At 55.7% G+C, this 21,668-nt stretch overlaps 1 protein-coding gene across 3 annotated transcripts in view; it reads right to left on the minus strand.

Moving 5' to 3' along the window:
• FRMD5 (FERM domain containing 5) overlaps positions 1–19,864 on the minus strand; it is a 51,936-nt gene extending 32,072 nt beyond the window's left edge. Inside the window, exon 1 of one of the 3 annotated variants that reach the window (XM_071754056.1) lies at positions 19,505–19,864. In XM_071754056.1, coding sequence (XP_071610157.1) covers positions 19,505–19,606 — 102 coding nt within the window. In that variant the 5' untranslated portion in view covers positions 19,607–19,864. The remainder of the gene's footprint in view (positions 1–19,504) is intronic. The other 2 variants (XM_071754057.1, XM_071754055.1) reach the window with 2 other exon arrangements.
• Between the last annotated feature and the right edge of the window lie 1,804 nt (positions 19,865–21,668).

Genomic DNA, 21,668 nt, shown 5'->3' on the forward strand with positions numbered 1-21,668 from the left:
TTGTGCCATTTTGCTCAGAAGGCACCCACAGCTCTCCCTGTTGCTCCTCAACCCCACTGCAGGGCACCAGGAGGGTCTCTGCCCCCTGTCCTCCTGCCCCACCTGCCCCCTGGGAGCTTTGCAAGAGCTTTGCAAGATGATCTTTAAGGTTCCTTCCAACCCAAACCCCTCTGGGATTCTGTGATGGAGAACGAGGGGGGTGCACACACAGCCCCATAACTCCCAAAGGTAATGCCACAGCCACATGAGGAAAGCCTGGAATTGCTTCCCTGCTTACAAATACAGCAATAACTGTGCAGTGCTGTTAAACTATTCCCTGTACAGAAGGCAATCTTGGCTCCAGCAAGGTTTGCCTCCAGCCAATGCATCCCCCTGTCTCTTCTGCAGCATCACAGCCATTACCAGCCCCCCTCTCCCCTCGCTGGAATCTGGGGGGCAGGTGGGAGGGAGGGTGAAACCTTGGCCCATTCTGGAGAAACAGCACCTAAAAATGTCCTTGAGAGGTATTTCATCTCAGGCACACACTCATGTTCTGAGCAGCTCTTCCCCAGCCATCACCACAGCTTTTACACGACTCTCACCAGACACAGGAGCTGGGCAGAAGGTTTGGGTTTGCAGTCAGCATTTGCCAGGAGCTGTTATCCCCTGAGCCCTGCCAGCTTTCTGCTCCACGACCAGCCCCAGCCAACCATGGTGAACAACTCAGCCCTTCAAACCTATGGGAAAGTTTTAATTTCTCCCTTAACCGCACACACACACAGAGTCACCAAACCTCCCTCTCTGCTTCATGCAGTTTTGCATCAAAACACCTCCAAGGCAAATCATTTATACCAGGCAAACTTCTAAGGCTCAAATTTTCCCCGATGGCACTGCTGGAAGGCTACAATACCCCAGCAGGTCAGCAAGTTGAAAGCTGTGTTTCATCTGGCAATTTATTCAAATAAATCTTTCAAAACCATGAAACAAACTATAAGGAGAGAGACTGTCAAAGCACTGCCTGAGCCCCTCAGCAGAATGGCTGAGCCAAGCATGAAAAGCAGCAGCAGCAGCAGCATGAGCCCCTCTGGGCACCAAACCCCATGGTCCAGACAGCAGGGACTGGCTGGGACCAACCAGGACCGACCAGGACCGACCAGGAGCAACCAGGACCGACCAGGACCGACCAGGACTGACCAGGACCGACCAGGACCGACCAGGACCGACCAGGACCGACCAGGACCGACCAGGACCGACCAGGACTGACCAGGACCGACCAGGACCAACCAGGACCGACCAGCCAGGTGTGCAGAGAGGAGTGAGATGAGAAAGAATTTCCATTCATTACTGTCATGATTATCATCACAACACTGGTGATGTTCCTGCCATTTCCATCCAAACCCATGGTTAGAAAAATGGGAAGCTGAGTCTGGTTCATCAGAAAAGGAGCTTTAGGACCTGCACCCCAGTTGCCCCCCCAGCAGGGAGACAGTGTTGCTCCTCCAGCCCCCCTCCTAGGGGAAACCGTCACCCATATCCCCAGGGAGGGTCCCTCAGCACCCTCCCTGCTGTGCCACCCCTGTTGCCACTGCTCCCATGACACAGCACAGCATGGCACGGCCTGGCACAGCCTGGTGGCACTGTGTGAGCAGCTGTGGTGATGCCCATCAGCTCTAACAGGAACCTCCACACCATGGTTTCCCATTAGTGAACTGGCAAAGAAGTTCATTAAAGCAGGATGGTGCGAGGTGAGCCCTGGGCACCCTCCCGTGGCCTGAAGCACCCCAGGACACAGCAGGGAGAGAGGTGGGGTGGCCCTGAAACATCCTCCACCCCCTTCACTCCAGCGTGGTTGGATGTCTCCAAACTCCAGAAATGTCTGGGCTTGGAAGAAGCCTCTGGCCAGCCCGAGGGAGGGATGCAGGAAGGGCAGGCAGGTAGGGAATGCTCTTCCAGCTCCATCATCCCACCCCAGCATCCCTCCCAATCAAACGAATAATTATCCATAAAAACAGGACTGGAGCCTTGGGGTTATATAAGGAGGAGCTGTGAGAGGACAAGCCTGGGGGACCAAGCTCATTCAAGCTGCTCTTACAGCTCTGGCATGGTGAGGGCTTTGCTTTGCTGCAGAAGCTGTGACTGCAGCTGGGCTGGCAGCTGAAGCACACACACACACCCCAGCCTCTACCGCCCAAAAAAAAAAAAAAAAAAAAAAAAAGAAAAAGAAAAAAAGGAAAAAAAAAAAAGCTACAAAGCTACTGCAGTCCAGAAAGTTGCAGCTGGCCTGGAACTGGGAGATGCTGGAGGGCTGAGCTGATCCCTGCTGGACTCAGCTGCAGAGCTCTGCCTGGAGCAGAGGGGTCTGGAGCAGCTTTTATCCGGGAAGGAATTACCCCAAATCGTGGCTGCCAGCCAGAAGCATCAGGAATCCTCATCCCAGCAGCAGGAAGGACGATCCCAACACCACCACCCCTGAGGGGCAGTGGGGGCTCAGCAGAGGGGTGGGACAGGACCCTGGGACACAGCCCCTTTTCTGTGTTCCTGCCTGGCTCCACGGGCAGCTCTGCCCAGGATTTGGGCTGGGAGAGCAGCAGGATCCCACCAAGACACAAACTCCACATTCCTGTAGCAGAGTCCTGGGGCTGGCAGCACGCAGGAAAACATTTCAACATCTCGTTAAACACTCAAACCGAAGGTGACCCCACGGCATCACCTGCAGCCGTCAGGGCAAGAAAATAAAGGCCAGCAACAAAACTTCAGCTGCAAAACCTGTGTGCAGACCTGTCCCGGGCTCAGTGCCAGCCCAGCAGAGGCTTCCCCAGCGCTTGGGTGGGGTGAGGATGGAGCAGGGCAGGGGGAGCCCGGGACTCCCCACCCGGGGCTGCTCTCTGCACATCCTTGCGTGGGCAGATCGGTGCCCGAATCCCTGCTGGGGATCCCTGCTGTGTGTTTGTCCTCCTCCTCTTACTCCTTGCCCGGAGCCCAGCTATGTTTTTTTTCCTCGAAAGCCGCTCGCCAGACGGCCACCGAGAGGGAGGGAGGGAGGCCAAGGGCAGGGCTGGGGCCAGCGCCGGCCCCCTGTGCAGCCCGGGACCGTGTCCCATGTCCCCAGGCTCTCTGCCAGCTCCAGAGCACTCACACTGCCAGCCTGTCCTGTCCTGTCCTGTCCTGTCCTGTCCTCTCCTGCCCTGTCCTGCCCTGTCCTGTCCTGTCCTCTCCTGTCCTCTCCTGTCCTCTCCTGTCCTCTCCTGCCCTGCCCTGTCCTGCCCTGTCCTGTCCTGCCCTGTCCTGTCCTGCCCTGTCCTGCCCTGCCCTGTCCTGCCCTGCCCTGTCCTGCCCTGTCCTGTCCTGTCCTCTCCTGTCCTGTCCTCTCCTGCCCTGTCCTGCCCTGTCCTGCCCTGTCCTGTCCTGCCCAAGCCCCCGCCAGCCCCTTCTCTCCACAGCCCCCCTGCTTCATCCTGCTCCCATCCCACATCCAGAGCATCCCAAGCTGTGACCTTCCCAGGGCTCGGGCCATGCCTGCCCGTGCTTCTCATTCCATCCTACAGGAATGTCCTCTGGGAGAACTGTGCAAACACCAGGTGCTGTTTGCACACCAGAGTCCTCCTCAAATACACTTAAACCGCTGGTGCTCTCTGGGACTTTCGTGTGTTCATTTTAAAACATCCTCCAGTCGGAAACAAACCATTGCCAGCCCTATGCTCACCACCTGGAAGGAGCCCCACATCCCCTCTGAACCCTCTAACAAGGTCCAGCATCTTCCAGGCCACTGCTGGGCTGGTGGCAACAGATTTCACCCTGATAGGTTTCCCATCCTGTGCTCACAGCATCCTTTGGGTTGGAAGGACCTTAAATCCCCCCCCCAGAGCCCCCCCTGCCATGGTCAGGGACCCCTCCCCCAGCCCAGGGTGCTCCAAGCCCCATCCAACCTTCAACACTGCCAGGGATGGGGCAGCCACAGCTTCTGGGGGCACCCTGGCACAAGTAGAACCCCCCCCTGAGATGCCCAACTCCACACATCTGTAGCCATCCTTTGGTTGATGCCCCAAAGTGCTGCCTGAGCCCCTCTCCTGGCACCGAGGCTTTGTGGCTCTGTCAGACCCTGCCCACACACAGGAAAAATAAGACAAGGGTTCTCCATGTAATTTCAGGTTTTAGTTCCCCTCAGTGCTTATCAGCAGAGTGCAGACACCTGAACAAGAGCTGCTCCCACACAAGCCACTCCGTTTGTCACTTCAGAGAGGTGACAATTCCCCACTGCCCACGCGTGCCCGGGTCCCCGTGCCGCCAGGGCACCAGTGGACACGCAGCAGCAGCAGCCACAACCACAGCCCCAGGATGCAGCTGGAAGCACAAACCAGGACATTGATTGTGATGATCAGAGCCCAGGAGCCACCAGATCCCAAACCAAAGCCCACGAGCAGCTGCAGTGCTGGGGGGCTCCCTGGCACCCCACTCCCTGCACCACGGGACACGGGACCAGGAGCTGCAGCACCCTCAGCTGCTCAGAAGGTGGAAGGGAGCATCCACCTCCCGGGTTTCCCAGACCTTAATCTCCCATACAAGAAGACAAGGTTTGTTCTATGATGTTTGAAAAGAGCAACAGCTGTGCTGGGAGGAGCCCAGCTCACCCAGCCCCTTCCACACGCCTGGTCCTACAGCCCCTCCTGCTCAGGCTTTTCCCTGTCCTACAGATTCTCCTGCTCAGGCTTTTCCCTGTCCTACTGACCCTCCTGCATGAGCTCTTCTCCTCCAGGTCAAAGACCTGAAATCAGCTGTTACACAAACATCATTCTGAACAGACATTAGAATTCTGTGGGAGTAGGATTTAATTTTAACCCTCGTGGCATTTTTGCATTTTCCTCCATTAATTCACTGCTGCCTCCAAGGTGTGCAGATGCAGCCACAGCTTTTCATCACTCTCACACAGAGAAAAGCCACATTAGAGACTGCAAATGTTCTTAGGCCCGTCTGCTAAAACAGAATTTTTAATGTTTACTTTTTATCCCCCTTTCTGTGCAGCCAGGGCACTGAATCATCTGTTTGATTAATGCCTCATTCATTTTACCCAGTCCCCACACTCTCAAGACCCATGAACTGAAAGAGACTGTCTGTGTGGGCAAGGGTCACTGAGCTGCCATTCATTTGCAGAGACAAACATCTCTTTTTTTACTTGGGACATGCAAAACTCTTTCACTGAAATTGTATCTTTCCTGCAGCCCTAAATCCACCCAGCAGAGCCTGGGTTTGGCTCTCCTACTGCCCCACACCTTTGTCCTCTGGGAATAGGGTGTCCAGAGGCAATGAAGGTTCAAGAACTTAAATCAACAACTTAGAGCTTTTGGAGAGCTTTATCCACCCCAGAGGAAACAAAACATTTATCTCTCAGTCTTTAAACTCTGCCCCTTACTAGCAGGGGACCCAGTAACTTCTGACCTGAAGGACTGGAAAGCCAAGCAGGGATTTTCTGCTCTCTGTGCATGGATGGTCAGTGGGACACTGGAGAAACCAGTCCAGCCCCACCATGGCAGCAGAGAGACACAGAAAAATAAATCTCTTGTGAATTCTGGATCCAATTAAAATTATTTCAGGCTTAATGATTTGAGGTGCTGCTGCTGACAGAGAGCTCCAGACCTGATTGCAGTGCCTAACTCCTATTTTTACACCATCCCTCTGCAAACCAGAGACCATGGGTGGAAGCTTCAAAAGCTTCAAAGGTGCCTGCAGCAGTGAGACCCCCGGGACCCAGCCCAGGGGTGGGGACAGACCCCCCCCTTTCCGAGGGGGGCAGGTGACCAGCACCACTTCCCCACTCTGGGAAGTTTGAAGTCTCAGCTCCATGGGGTGCTGAGACCTCTCATATAAACAGCACTATGAGAAGGGTTGGACCAGATGATCCTCGAGGTCCCTTCCAACCTGACATCCTGTGATTCTATAGCACAGATGGCTAAAATGGGGGAAATGTGATACTTTCTGTCTGTCCAAGAGAAGTTTGTTAAAAAGCCCTGCCCAAAGTGAGTCTGACGTGGGATTAGAGAGTGTCTGGGTTAAGGGGAGGTGATGTTTTGTGAACCTGTGGGAAGGAAAATGAAAATATACCAAGGGAACACTCACATGGATCAGAGAAATCAGTGCCAGTTGCACCGATTTGATGCAGAGCACAGATTCTGGTGACATCTCCCATCTCTGCTGCATTATTTGCACTACAGGAACTGTGGAAGGGGCTCAGTCCAGGGTGCAGTTACATGCACACACATAAGGGACAGAGAAATAAAGGTAAGAAATCTCATCCCTGACTTCAGAGAGGGATGGCAAATGCTCAGAATTACCCAGTTCCCACCAGCTCCAGGCTCCACCTGTGTCTCCATCCCTTTATGGCCTCACTGATGTCACAGAGGGTCTCATCCTGCACTCACTGCCCAGAGATGCCACTGGAGATGGCATCTGACCCTGAGCCCCAAGGTGAGGAGTGGAATCATTGAATCACAGAACCATTTTGGTTGGAAAAGACCTTAAAGACCACTGAGTCCTCTAACCCAGCCCTGCCCAGGCCACCCCCACCCCCTGTCCCTCATCCCCACACCTCCAGGGCTCTGAAACCCCTCCAGGGATGATGGGGACTCCAGCCCTGCCCTGGGCAGCCTGGCCCTGTCCCTGACAACCCTTTCCAGGGAGAAATTGTCCCCAAGTTCCACCTTAAACCTTCCGTATTTACATCAGGGATGTTTCCTTCTGAACATGCCAGGCACTGATTGACCCAAAGCAGACTTTGTCCAGGACCCTGTGCCCTGTGAGGCTCTGGGGAGCCCCACGCTGTCCCCAGGCAGGACATGGCTGAGTCCATCCATGTCCATCCATGGCTGAGTGCCCTGTGCAAATGGTTCTGAATAAAAGGCTTTCCCCAAAACACAAAGTGCTGCATCAGGGGCTTCCAGAGCCGCCTCCAAAGCTCCCGCGTTACTCGCTCAATTAGGTCCTTACTCTGCAGAAATAGATGGGTAAATAGAGAGAGGAGCACAATCCTGTCATTCCCACTGCCAAAGAAATGAAGGTGGCTGCACGGTCGGTGCTGATGGTGTCAGAAAGAGGAGGGGAGGGAGCAGGGCTGTGCCTGGCAGCGATCAGAACCGTGATCTCCCCGGGTGATGGAGGCAGCGCCTTTCGCTGCAAACACCTCCTGGTGCCAGGCTGCTACACAAACACAGCTTCAGCCCTCTCTATCTCTGAGATCCCCTGCTCCTCATCTGTCACTCAGGGCTCCTGGAGTTTAGCAAGGGAAACAGAGGCTCCAGACCACCAGAGGTTTAACTCCCAGCTGCTGGAAGATTAACTCTTCCACCCACAGGAAGAGCCCCAGGGTGCCCAGGCAGGGGCTCAGCACGCCCAGGGACACCTTTGCTTTGGATCAAGCCACGTCCTTCACATCACCATGGAGATGGAAAATGCAACCCCAAGGGGTGGAGGGCAACCCATTGGATGGGGAACCCACTGGGGGAAGCAGCGGTCACCTGTCCCTCCCAGTGCTCCCAGCTCAGCACAGATGAAGGGCAGACTGGGAGCACTGGGAGGGATGGAGGCATTGCCCACATATCCTGGGGAAGCAACCTCACCCTGCCACACAGATTCCCTGGTGTCTGACCCAAAGCTGTGCCCCCCTGAGCTCCCTGGGGCTGGCAGGAGCAGGGTGGGTGGGTGAGAGCACTTCCTTGGCTACAGCCAGGCTTGGAAAACGCAGACCCGTCAGGAAATCCCAAAAAACCTGGAGTGGTGGCAGAACAAGCTCTGCCCCTCACAGCAAAGCACTCCAGGACTTGGGGTGGGAGCCTGAGCAGAGGTTCTGTCCCAGCAGCACCGGGCAGGAACGGAGCTGCAGAATTCTCAGCCTGGCTGTAACTGGGGAAATCCATCAGGGATTGTGATAAGGAGAAGCCACAGGATTACCCCGGGCTGGGAAATGCCGTGTACTGCCAGAGCTGCTCCCCCAGCCTCACAACAGGAGAATTGATTCAGACAAAACCTCCTAAATGGTTTATATTCTTAATACGTTATCAAATTAGTTACAAAGCTGCGACAGTGACAGATGTAATTTACCTATCTCATGCAAGCACCAGATACTCTACAACATGGTAAATTGATTTACAAAGCCGGGAGGCAGAGCAGTGCTACAAGAGATTATTTATTGACCCAGGGACAGCCAAGTGTGCACTGGGGAGAGGTGAGTCCATCCCCTCCTGTCTGCTCCAGCAGCCCCCAGAGACCCAGAGAGGGGTTTTGGGGTGCACGGGGCAGCGGGGGCTTTTGGGGTAACCTCTTGCAGGGCAAAGCTTGAGAGAGGGGTGTGCATGTTGTGCTTTCTCAGTCTATATCAGAATTCTGCTTAAGGCAACCCCTAGCTATGGCAAAGCACTTTTAAAATACTGGTTTGAAGAGATTAAACACATGAAAACATCCTTTTATAGGTGGGAAGCTGCTTCCTGCCACCTCCCCGGATGAGATTCACCTTTTGTGCCTCTCCATAACAAGCCCAGCAGTGCTGCTCCTGCTTATTCCAAGGTTAAAAGCAGGGCAGGCCAGGAGGGTGGGTGATGGAGAGCATTGCTCCCCAACATCCCTGGAGAACTCAGGGAGGGGCTGCTGTGCCTCCCCGCGATGCTCCACCCGTGCTGTGGGATGTCTGCCCCTTCCACGTCAGCACAGAACCCATCGGGCTTCCTGCAGACCCTCCTTGCTCAGCCAAACACGCCCTATCTGCAGCTCCTTCCCACCGAAAGGTAATTACCTTAAGAGCTCATTACGGCTCCAGGATGTGCAATTACTGCCTGGAAATAATGAGCTATTTTTAGCGTGTCAGCGTAAAAAAGCGGCAGATTGACAAGAATTATTCCTCCAGCAGCAGCGAGGCGACTGTCTTGTTAAAACTGACTCAGTTTTTGGCTAGTGAAGAAGTTCGTGTCCCCTGAGAGGAGGTGGGGAGCGGGAACAGCCCCGGTGCAGGGGCCCGGTGCGGACCCTCCCCCAGGAATCCTGCCCCGGGCGGTCGGCACCGCTGGGCTGGGATTTCCTGCTCTGGTTCTGGCTCCTCAGCCTCACTGTCCCGGTTATAACCACCTCTTCATGGTGCCAGGGCCACCCAGCCAAGTGCCACAGCTCCTTCCCAGGGCTGGTGTGGAGCCAGGGGCAGTGACAGCACCCTGGGGTCCCCTGTCCTGACAGAGCAGCCCTGTGTCCTGCAGGGATCCATGTGGAGAGGGAACCTCAGGACCCGGGGAGGGGAACAGCCCAGCCCTGCCCTCCTGGCAGCCACCAAAAGGCAAAGAGCCAGATGTCCAGGGATGGGGGATGACTCCAGGAGCACCGTCTGGTGCCCAGGAAAAGGGAGATGCTCGACTGGACACTCAAAGTGACAAATATCCCACAGATGCTGCTCAGGTATCTGCAACTGTCCCCTGGATCTGAGGGGACTCTCTTGAGGACTCTGCTGCTCTTGTTATGGTGGCCATTGTCCCAGTGACAAAGGCCATGGTGTCACCTTCAGATGGTGTCACCTGGACACCAACACACTGCACACCCCAGGCCCCAGTGGGGCTGCTTGGGAAGAGGCTATGGGAATGGTCTTCCTCAAAAAACAAAAAGCCTTACTGCCCCATCCCCACCGAGGCCATCGGCAGCACAAAAACCTCAGCAGGCAGCAGCCCCAGGTCACCACGGACACCTGTGGGCAGGCAGAAACATCCCTGGGAAAGCCCAGGAGCTGAAATGCTGGGAGATGTGAGCCTCAGGGGGAGAAAAAGGTAAAAGAAAGGGCTGATGCACAGGAAAATAAGAGTCCCTGGCTGGAAGCAGCCAAGCTGCCTGATCCCTGACAAGAATTCCCAGTTCTCCATCCCACGGGCACAGGCAAGGGTCCCTCACACCTTCTCATGCTGAGGTTCATCCATTCCCACACCACCACACATCCCACATCCCCAGCCCACCCTCTGCAGAGCATCAGCCACCTTCCCAAGCACCGAGTGCAGCCCCCCCCGTGTTCTTCAGAGCTCTCCAAGCACAGATTTTGCCATTCCCTCCCAAATCTCGGCTCCTAAAACTCCCCAGGAGCTGCCTGGCCACCTGCAGCTGCCTCCTGCCACACTCTCCAGAGTGGCTCCACAAGCACTGACAGATACAAGAGCAGGGTAGGATGATGTCAAATAAGCTTAAAACGTGGATGGATTACAGTGCCATAAATATTTTAAGGGCTTGAGTGAATCTGTTGCTCACCCTGCACCGAGCTCCAGTGGCCCTCTCAGCCCTTCCCCCGGCTGTGGCTGCCATCCAGGCAAAAGCATCATATTTATACCCTGGAGCTGTCACCTGCCTCCCTGACAGCCTGAATAAAGGCCAGAATAATTGTAGCACTTACAGGGGAATCAAGTGCATTTGAAATTGTCTCTTTTAGCTCCTGTAGCTTGTCAGATGATTTTCTTTTCCCAAACACACCGAGCAGGCAGCGTGCCATGAGCAGTGTGCCTGCTCCCCGTGCTGTTTCACACCAGCTTGCTCACCTGGCAGAGCACAGCAGGAAAATGGCAGGGTAGTGCCTTCTCCTGGCCATGGAGAAAACCCCAGCACAGGGAAGGGCACAGCTGCTCCAGCAGCAGCCACACCAGCACCGGGTGATGCTGGCATCAGGAACCTGTCCCACACCTTAAGGAATCCCAACACTTGCAGGCAAGGAACAATCTGAGTCAGTTCTGACCACTGCCAGAGAGAAACTCTTCCCTCTGGAACAGGCACACTGGAGCATCCAGCAGCAGCCAGGAGGCTTTGCAAATCCTTCCAACAAGTGCAGAGCCTTGGTGCAGATGTGGGGAGTTGTCCCCAAGCTGCTGCCAGGTGCCCAGGTACCATCAGAGGGACACCTGGGTTTGCCAAAACAGCCCTGGCTGTGCTGTGTGTTGTGGTGCAGCCCCTCCTGCTAAGGTCTGGAGACAAATGGGACCACTCAGACATCATAGGATGCAAAAAAATCTAAAGATGGTAGCACCCCCCCTGCCTCCATCCCTGGTGCTGAGGACCTGGTGATGCTGAGGGTCAGACCCTGGGAGCCCCGTGGGGGTCCCCAGAGCCAGCAGCTGGGAGGGGACTGGGTCTGGATGAACCCAGTGGGTTCCAGGTCCTCACCCCCAGGGCCAGGGCTGGATGTCAAGCTCCAGCACCACCTCCCTGAGGCAGCAGCGGGGATGAGGGCATCTCCCAGGCGATGGCATTGTCCCCTGCTCCTCCGTTCCCATGGCAATCCCATGGAGCCCATCCAGCTCCACCCTCACTCTGACTTCTCCTCTCTCTCCACAGAGATCCCTGGAACAAAGCAGATTAAAGCCAGCAGGCAGGGTTTGGGGGGCTGAGGGCAGCCCCTGCTTCAGGCTCTGCTGCTGCCTTCTCCAGAGCCCTCACATCTTCCCTTCTCCAACAGCCCCGGGACCTCCAGGCTTCCAGATCCTAAAGACTTTCTGTTCTCATTTCCTTTGGAAAGCTGGGGTTGTTTGCAAGCCAGAATTATTACTCAGCATGTTATATAGTGCAGGGGTAATGAGAATTAAATCGATTCATGGAAAGTACCTGCTCAGCATGTTTCTTATCTATTTTTCAAACATAACTATATCAGATTCTGGCTTTATTTTTTTTTTCTCCCAGTTCTAATATGCTGTCCATTCTCTGAGTTCAGTATATAGATAACGTATAGTTACAATGGCTATGAACTACATGCTCTGTATAGTCCTAAAGCCTCTCTCTGGCTCCAAAATGGCTTAATCAATTTTTGTAATTTTTTTATTAAAGGAGACTTTCCTATTGGCAGCTAGATGGATATTTCCTGGGGATCCCAGATTATGTGCCAAGCTGAAAGCCGATATGATCTGAAACAGCTCTGCTTTAAACCCCTGAAAACTAGAAAAACCTCACTGGTATGACAGAAACACCATGATAATTAAAGTCTTTGGCAACAGACATTATGCAGCCAAAATATTCTGTTTGCAGCTGCAGCATTGATCACATTTTGATACCCAGCATCATCTAGCTGAGGGCTCTGGCCTCAGCACAGCACCACAAAGCTTTTGTTAATTATCACTTATAAAAATGTCTGTCTGGTGAGACACGGGTACCTGGCCCACTTCCCTTCACCCCCAAACCACCCCAAGACTCTTCTCCACCTCAAGAGCACAGTGCTGATGGTTTTTACTGCTGGATAAGGAAGACTAAAATTGTGCTGGCCCTGATTTTCCCCAGAGCTGCTCAGTCAGGGCAGAGCTGACTCTGCCAAGGCAAAAAACCATTTCCCAGTATTGAGCCCAGTTCCAGTGAGACCACAGCCCAGCCCGGAGCTGGGGGAGGCTCCCAGCCCAGAACCCTAAAGAAAATACATGAAAATTATTATCTTAAAATCATCAGGGCCCGGCCTGCCCGTGGCTCTGAACCTCTCCAGGAGGAATTCAAAACCTTTGCATCCTCACATCCCCCAGACAGCTTTTCCAGGCTGTCTCTGTCTTGCCCTGGCCATTCCCACCAGCATCCCAGCCTCAGATCTTTCCTGGTCTGAGCTCCCTGGGAGTGCAGAACCCCGGGTGCTGTGAGGAGCCCTGGGGACACCCGGTGGTGACAGCACAAACCTGACCCTGGGAGCAGCTGAAAGATCCCGGGGGGTAAAACACAAATTCTGTAAAACCGGCCCCATCCTGCTGGGCAGCACAGCTCCTGGGGGCAGGGACAGATGCTGACTGCATCGAGGAAAAGAAGGTTCTGACATATTTTACTTCCACCAAAGAGGAGCCAGGAGAACGAGTGTGCACCTTGCACACTGTCTGTGTGTAGAACAATCTGCATCCCTCCCAAAATTCCAGCTGCCAGGCCACTTCTGCGAGGGCAGCCTGCAGGTAGCAGTGGAGGTAATTTGCAGGGATGCTAATTAGGGGCAAAGTGAGGTTTGCATCTCAAAAGTGAGGATGCAGGAGGAACAAAGTGCCCAGCTGCTCCCCAGGACCCTGCAATTCCAGTCCACTGGCAGTTGCAAAAATTCTCTTTTTCCCAAGAAAAAAGAGCTGCTCTCCACTGGCAGCCTGAGGCACAGCTCCCATGACTTCCCTCTGCACATCCCTTGACAGAAAAATAATCAGGCTCCAAGGACCAGGCATTTTTTCCAGATATTCAGCCCTGTCTTGGCTATAACTGTACAACAGGCACCAGAACCTCTGCAGGAAAACTGCCCAGCCAGCCCCAAATCCCAGAGGTCATCTTCGAAACAACCGTATCCTGGTACATCTCACCCGGTAAATTCCTGGAAAATCAGATTATTGCAAACTCTGTGCCACGGAGCAGAGGGACAGAAAGGTGGAGACCTCTTCCCAGACTGACTGCCTGTCTGGAGGATGAGGATGCAGCCCCTTGGACTCTGGTCACACAGACACACACACCCCCCCCTCCTAAACACACACCCTGCACACACCCCCTGCACACACCCCCTGCAGATACCCCCTTCCTGCAGCACTGTTGCTGTCCCTGTCAGGCCCTGCTCCCTGCCACGCAGCAGCCTCTGCAGCCTCTTGCCCAGGACTCAGCAGCCTCTGCAGCCTCCTGCCCAGGACTCAGCAGCCTCCCAGGCAATTCCAGATCATCTGCATGAAATTGCTCTCACACTGCTGTGGTAATTTACCCTGGAAAAATTTAAAACAAATGAATTTGACCTGAAACCACCTTATTTGCAGGAGCAACTCCAAAGCTTTCTGTAACCAAACAATAATTGGGCTGGGGTTTTGTGTTTTGGTTTTTTTTTTGGGTTTTTTTTTTTTGGCCACAAAAAAGTGTCTGATGACAGCAGCACTGTTCAGCTCGCTCTGTAACATCACCAGTGCCTGACCCTGTGCTAACGAGGGACTGTCTGCTCTCCACAAAACTGACAGCAAGGGAGCTACAGCCCCTGCTCACCCCCCCTCAGCCTCCTCCAGGAACACTCTGGGGTTCCTCACAATGGAAAGCAGCTCCAGGCTTCCTCAGCTGTTTGGACACCAGGAGCAGGGTGATGCTGGAGGGTTTGTTCTGCAGTGCCAGCCCCTAAACACAGCTGCCCTGCCCAGGGCAGAGGGATGTGCTCCCAATCCCAAGCTCCCAATCCCAAACTCCCATTCCCAAATGCTCTCCACACCAGGTCAGGGATGCAGCCCCCAGTTCCCCCAGCATATTGAGGTGTTGAGGGCACCACAGGGTCTGTTTTTTCTCACGGCCAAGCTCCCACCACACAGTGTGAGACACAGCTGAGCACACAGCATCCCCAGCCATGTAGGACCAAGCACCAAAGTGCTGTTGAGAAGCTGCCCCCAAGCTGTCCCCAAGCCAACAAGGACCCCTCTTCCCCTTGGTACCCAAACTCAGCCCATGCTGTGCAGGCAGAGGCTGCTCCCAGCACCCCTGCCCATGCTGGGGAACTCAACTTCTTGCACCTTGCTGCACTCCCACCCTCCAGGAGCTCTGAGGACCTTCCACAGCCTGAGGGCATCTCCATCAGGACCTTCCCAAAACTACTGAGAGCATCCTAGTGAGAGTCTTGCTCTCTGCACAGTCTTTGTCCACACATCCTACACGGCTTCCAGGAGAAGCCATCCTGCAAGGTTTCAGCTAGGAAACAGGTCTAGGAGAGGGGCCGTGGACACTTCTGGTGCCTCTAGTCTTGTATGGGGCAAACCAGTCAGGGTGCAAGCCTTGGCTTTGCTGGAACGTGGCCACAGACATCATTCCCATAGACAGAATCCCTGTGAGCTCCTGAGGAGTGAGTCAAAAATTAAAAATAAGTGGGCTGCTCAAGGCACTTTTAGTATTCCCCAGACACCTTAAAGAAAGCCTCCTACTGTGCATTACCTAATTTTTACATGATAGAGGCAGAAAATGTCTCCTTTCATGCTGCTGCTGCGCAGCTTCCTCCAGCGGCGTTGCTGCCTGTGCACGTGTGTTTTGTATCTGTGTCTATATTTGTCTTCAGCATCTTCTATGGGCAAGTGATAAGCAGAGCAGTTCTTTCAGGAAACAGGCTCCTCAGAGGACAGCCAGCAGTTTCACAGCAGGTGATGTTGTAAAACAGGTATGAAAAGTTAACAGAAAATAGGCATTTCAGCTGGTGAGGCAAGAGCAGCACTAGGAATATTTTCCCTGGGTCTCCATAACAACTCCTGTTTCTGCCTCCCATTAACATCTGAGTAAATAAGTCACTGGTTTTCCAGTGGACTTCAGTGGAGATTTTCCTCATCTGCCTTTTGTATCCTTTGTATTTAAGACTCTATATTGGAAAGGAACCCAAAAGGGACAAGAAAATGAAACCCAGGAAACTCCCAGCTTTGACAGTTTGTCTCCAAAGCACATTGTGCATTCCAGGCAATTTCCTGCCAAGCCCACAAACCACAGGTATGTAAATGTTGGAGCAAGGAATGAGGGATGCTGCCCCAAGAGTGTGCAGCTCTGCTGAGGTACATTGGGCCAGAACTCGGAGGTTCTGCTGCAAATACATTTCCAACACTCTACACAAAACCATTCCTTTGCACAGAGTCAACACAGCAAACCAGCCAAGGAATCCTGCACCACTGCTCTCCCCATCCCTGCAGCTGGGAGGGTGCAATCCCACACCCACTGCCACCCAGAGACTTTGCTGAGGGACTTCTTGAGGGCCAGGACTCCCCCTCACCACCCCCATGGTTGTGGCTTTGCTGGAGCCAGGGGATGCTCAGAGCCATCCCCCCAACAGAGCCACAGCCTGGGACCCAGAGCCCATCTCACTCCAGAGGTTTGGCACCAGTCCCTGTCCCTGTCCCTGCCCCTGCCCTCCGGGGTGAGGCTGTGGGAGAGCAGGGGAGGCTCTGGGCAGACACAAAGCCTCGTGGTCCCTGTGCTGTGGGCAGCTGGGAAGAGCCTGTGGTGCAGAACACATCACCTCTGCCCAGGTCTTTGGACAAGGGACCCCACCAGGCAGCCTCCTGCTAACCTATTTCCCAGGAAAACCAACTGGAAACTCTCAGAAGATAAAAAGATAATGAACAAACAACCTTCACAGTAGCCAGTGCTGCAAAAGCCCCAAGGTTCCCCTTTGTGCTGAGTGCCTGTTATTAATGGTCCTGTCAGGCCTCCTAATGAACTTTGTGCTTCATGTGGAAAACGCGGGGTTTGTCCAAGAGCACAGACAAGAGCTCCTTCCCATTTCTTCCCAATCTTACACAAGAAAGTTCTTACGGTCTGAACTTAAGAAACCCCATTTTAATATTTATCTTCTCACGTCCCCACGCTCCTGTAGTACTACCCAGGTCTGAAACAAAATGCCACTGTCTTCCCAGGAAAATGCTTGGTGCATCAAGCAATGGCAAATCGTTAATTATTTCAGGCCTTTTATGCCACCCCTGACACCACAGTGAAGAAGAATTTAAAACATTTCCTCAGACAAGAGCTCAGTCAGAGGCAAACCACAGCACTGGGGCTGCATCCAGTGCCAGGCTGCTGCCCAGGGACACAGCAGAGGGGCTGAAACAGGAATTAAATGCACTGCTGGATGGAGCAGGGCCTGGCCTCGGGACGGACAGAAAGCCTTTGGGAATAGCTGTCCCTCCCTCCAGCCAGGCCATTCCCTAGGGACCTGTCTTGGGATAGTGACAGCCCTGGAGCAGAGTCCTCAGCACCTGTGGGTGCAGCCAGCACAGTGCCAAGGGACAAAGAACTCATGGGCATTGCTACCTGATGCTCTGATGGTCCCCACAGGGCAAACCACTGCCCTGCCTGCCCTGACAGGTGATCCTCTGGCACGAAATGTTATGAAAACAGCAGCAAAGCTGAGCCCAGGGAGCCCAACGTCAGCATCTTCAGGCAGCTGCTGGGAGCCCCTGTGGTGAGAGCCACAGCCCTGCTCACTGCCAGGCAGAGACTGTCCCCTGGAGCCCAGCAAAGATGGGGACAGAGTCCTCCCCAAACCAGCAAACCACTGTCATACACATTAAAAAACCCAATAACAAAACCACTTACAAAGGTGACAACCCAGCTTCCCCAGTGCACTGCCCACAGCTCTGTACCCCCAGCACTGAGCTCCCCAGGCTCCTCTGCCTGCCAGGACGGGCTGCTCAGGAACGAAAATCAGGGTGAAGAGAGGAAGGACTCATCCAGGCTCAGACAAGGGACCGTTCCTTCAGTACGGGAATATTACCAAAGTAAACTTCAGATACTCAAATAAAAAAGGCTTTATCTAGAAACAGAATGTCCAGGTGTTATGTAGGAGCACCAAACCCCTACTCACACCTTTCTCAAACACAGTTAATTTTGATGAGAGATTTAACCAGTGCCAGTATCTGGTAAATAAGACCTTTAAAATCACTTCTGTCTCCCTGCACTTCTTCCTTCCCCAGCCATGGAGAAGCCCACAGGACACGTCAGAAGGGCCCCAGTTTGGGGGGGTTAGAGCCCACCCACATCCCCCCACATCCCCAGCACATGGGTACAGCAGCAGAACCACCCCCTACAAACTTCCAGCAGCAGCTCTGCTCCCCCTGCCATGCGCCGTGACGAAGGGCGCTGCGCCTGGGAACGATGACTTATGATGCTTTGGACACTTTCTCCATATTTAAGTAAAAATAGAAATACAAAAATTAGAAACAACAGGCGCTAGAAGCAGCCCAGGCAGGGAAACACACGACGGATTTCGGCTAGACCTGAAATATCTGCACTCGTGAGGGAATGACCTTCAAGAATTCATTCAGTGCTCGCAGGCTGCACGGTGACGGCTCCCTCACTCGTGAGACATTTTACATCCCCACTCCGGGGGCTTTAATTTTGCTCGGGCTATAAATGCTTTGCTCAGAAGGTAGCACGAAAGCAGTGGAAAACAAATATTTAAGTGGGGTAACCTTGACTGTCAGGGCAATACCAGCTAATGATTTCATGCATACTAAATACCAGGATCCACTGTTTGCTATGCTGAACACAAAGCAAGCCCCTGGAATACATCAGCAAGTAGTATTTGCTCTTAAAAAAAAAACCCAAAATCAACACATGCAAAATGACGACACCTTGTTAAATTATCTTAAGGACAGAAAATCCAGATTTTTCTAAACTGCATTGACTACACTTCCTCAAACTACATTTTTCCATTTAATCCGTGTTAAAATCAAGCTCTAAGAGGCGAATTAGTTTTGCTCATGCAAAATAAACTGGGTTGCCGTTTTAGTTGTTTACTGGGTCACACTCTACAACCCGGGGATCTGGGGGAGGTGGGGACCAGCATTAGCATTCTTCAGCCGTTTCGGCGGGTTTGGGTTTTTTTTTTTTTTGCACAAAACACCGTATTTATCCACTTTAGACGACTCAAGCAAAGCCGACGGTGCCCCCCGAATCCCGCAGCCCTCCCTGGGATCCGCTCTGTAACAGGGACATTTCCCCTCGTTCGTGAGGAGATGCTCCCCCCTCCCCGGCGCTGCAGGACGGGCAGAGCTGGGGAGCTCCGGGAGAGGCTGCAAGGTGGGAGCTGGATCTACGGACATGTTGAGTCACCTTTTCCTCAAAACTCTGCCCTGAATTTTCCACTGCCCAGGGAGCGGGCTGCAGCCAGCTGCTGCCATCGGGAAGAGTTGGGAGCGCTACAGCGGACAGGTTTGCAGCGAGCTCCCTCGCAGAGATGATGATAATGATTGTAGGACCGAGAAGTAAGAGCCGGTGGAGCCAGGGCTGCTCCTCTCAACCCTCCGGTCACACGGTCCCGTTACCTAACTAGTGGCAGCGCAGATAACCAGCGTGGTTTGGTAGTTTTTAGACAAACGAGATCCCAGGGGCGCTGGGAGCTGAGCGATGGCCCCGCGCAGCCCCCGCCGGCGACCGGGCAGGGGGCGACGGCCCCCGCCCCGCTCCTGGTCCCGGTTCTGCCCCAGCAGGCACACGGGGCTGGGGTAGGGGAGCAGATCCGCAATCCCTCCCCGAACTATTACAAAACCCAACAGCTCATTAGGGCAGCGCTGGGCGCTAATGAGGGAGGCAGAGCGGGAGCAGCCCGGGATGCGGCGGAGGTCGGGGAGAGTCTGCAGCAGCCCCCCCCGCATCCCTTCCCCACTACTTGCTTGTCCCTGAAGTCCTCCCCGCGGTGTGCGGAGCCCCCGCAGCCGGCAGCGGAGGGCGAGCACAGCACGGTTCCGCGGGGCACGGCCCGGGCTCTGCCCTTGCCCCGCTCCGGCTGCGCTCCGGGGGCTGCGGGCACCCCCGCACCGGAGGAGGGCGGGCGGCGGGGGAGGGTAGGCAGGAGGAGGGGGTCTTGCAGCAGAGCGGGGTCTGACAGGCCGGGGGGGGGGTCTGCCCCGGAGCTCCGCGCAGCCGGGGGGCGGTGGGAACGCGGAGGGGGGGGGTTCCGCCTTTGTTCGCGTCGGCGGGGCAGAACCGGGCCGCCCCCGCCGCTCCGCTCCTTTTGTCTGACGGCTGCGGGGACACCGCGACCCCGTGGAGGGGCTGTCCCGCCCCCGCCGCCCCCCGCGCCCCCCGGGACGCTGACCTGGATGGTGCAGGTGTACTCGCTGTCGTCCAGCAGCCGCACGGTGCAGTTGTACTCACGGTCCAGGTTCCTGCTGCTGCCACTCATCCACCTGCTCAGCATCTTCCCGAGCCGGGCGGCGGAGCGGGGCGCGGAGCGGTGCGGAGCGGGGCGCGGAGCGGCGGGCGCTGCCGGCGGAGCCTCCGCTCACATCCCCGCTGCCGACGCGGTGCGGTGCGGAGCGGTGCGGTGGGCGCGCCCCCGGCCCGGCCCGGCCCTGCTCCCCCCGCTGCGGGCCGAGCGGCGCGGAGAGGCGCGGAGCGGAGCGCAGTGCCCGTCCCCGGGCCGCGGCGCACGGCGGGCGGGGAGGAGGCAGGCCCGGGGGGGCGACCGGCGCCGGCTGCGGGGGCCAATCTCGGCGCCGCGGCCGTGACGGGCTCCGCCGCAAACCAATGCGGCAGGAGAGGCGCGGATCCACCGCCTCCGCGGGCAGCCCCGCGCGGGAGGGGGCTCCGCGGGCGCGGAGGGGCGGGGAGGGGGCGGGAGGGGGGGGAGCTGGGGGCGCGGCGCCACACCGGGCGGCGGGGTGCGGGGCTCCCCCGGGACACCTGGGCTGCGGGGATCCGCTCCTCCTGCCCGCAACTTCTGCCCCCGCCCCGCAGCCTGGCAGCTCCCCCCGCCCCCCCAGCAGGCGGGGGGCAGCGGGGCAGGGAGCAGCCCCCGGTGCTGAGGGACAGGGGTTAGTGGTGGCCTTGGCAGTGCTGGGCTGACTGAGGATCTTAAAGGTCTTTTCCAACCCAAAGGATTCCCATGGTTCTGTGTGTGTGTGTGACACGAGTGATGTCGAGCGGGAGGGTGCGTGGGGCCGGGGCTGTCTTCACCCTGGGCCACCTGAGCAGAGGTGGGGAGCTGCCCAGCCCATCCTGCGGGAGAGGAGGCCCCGTCCCTGGGGATGGAGGTGGCCAAGCTGCCCCAGCAGGCCTGGGAGTCACTGCCGAGGCATCAGCCCGTGCCTGGCTGGCAGGGTGAAGACTTTGGTGTCCCCGTGGAGGGGTGAGGGATCCCTCAGAGCGGAGCAGGATGGCAGCCCCAGTGCTGACGTGGTCCCCAGAGCTTGAGGTTTGCTCTTCGTGTTCATTTGCTACAGGAGGAAACTTTTAAACCTCTGGTTATTAGACAAAATGGACTCTAAAAGTGATCAGTGTCTGCTCAGATGCAGCTGGTGCCACCCTGGAGGAGTAAAATACCTGGTGGCAGCATCAGCAGTGAGCAGGGATGGGAGCCAGGCCAGGAGCACTGCAGAGCTCTGCCTCCAGCCCTGGCTGCTCCCCACACTCCATCCACGGCCACCCCCGTGCAGGGAAGGGCCCTGGCGAAGGGCTCAGCTCTGCTCCCACCCCCCCTCCCAGCTCCTCACATGCTGACAAATGCCTGAACCAGACAGAGCACGGCGAGGTCCCTCTGCTCCATCCCACTGCACCGCGGGCCCTGTCCCCACCGCACCTCCCTGACTCAGCTCAGCCCTGCCTGGAGTCTCAGCTCCATCCCCTCCAGCTGCCACCACTGACTGCAGCCAGCTCTGTCCTCCAGCCTCAGACTCCAACTGCACAGCTGCCTAAGTGCTCCTGGAATTCTCTGCTCCCACTTCGTTCATTCCCTGCATTCCCAGCCAGAAAGATGTGTTACAAACCCACGTTCCTCACCTTTCCCCCCAGAGCACAGGCTCCCTTCCCACCACCCCTCCCTTGCTTTCCCTTCCTGCTCCCTGATGCCCAGCCCAGCTCTCCCCAGCTCTGCTCAAAGGGAGAACTGCTCCAGGGTGCTGATGGTTCTCTGGGTCACCCTGACACAGCACCCTTGCTGCAGGGAGCCCGTGGTCCAGCGTGTGGTGCTGGGACCCAAATATCCAATCAATCTAAATGAGAGAGTGGCAACAGGATGTTGAGCAGCAGGGAGATAGGGGCAGTGGGCAACATCTTGGAAAGGACCTTGCTCTTCTGGAAAAACAAATAAAAACGATGGCAATTCCAGAGCCTTGGTCCGTGCAGGGTGCCCGTGGTGAGACTGAAGCTCCCCAGCAGGGTGGGCTGTGCCCAGCACGTTGTCAGGAGGCGTGATGCAGAGCCCTGAACAACAACGGGGCTTTTCAGAGAGAACGGGACTGGCTCCTGAACCATCTGGGCAC

The sequence above is a fragment of the Heliangelus exortis genome, chromosome 11 (genome assembly GCF_036169615.1).
Source record: "Heliangelus exortis chromosome 11, bHelExo1.hap1, whole genome shotgun sequence".
NCBI classification, from domain to species: Eukaryota; Metazoa; Chordata; class Aves; order Apodiformes; family Trochilidae; genus Heliangelus; species Heliangelus exortis.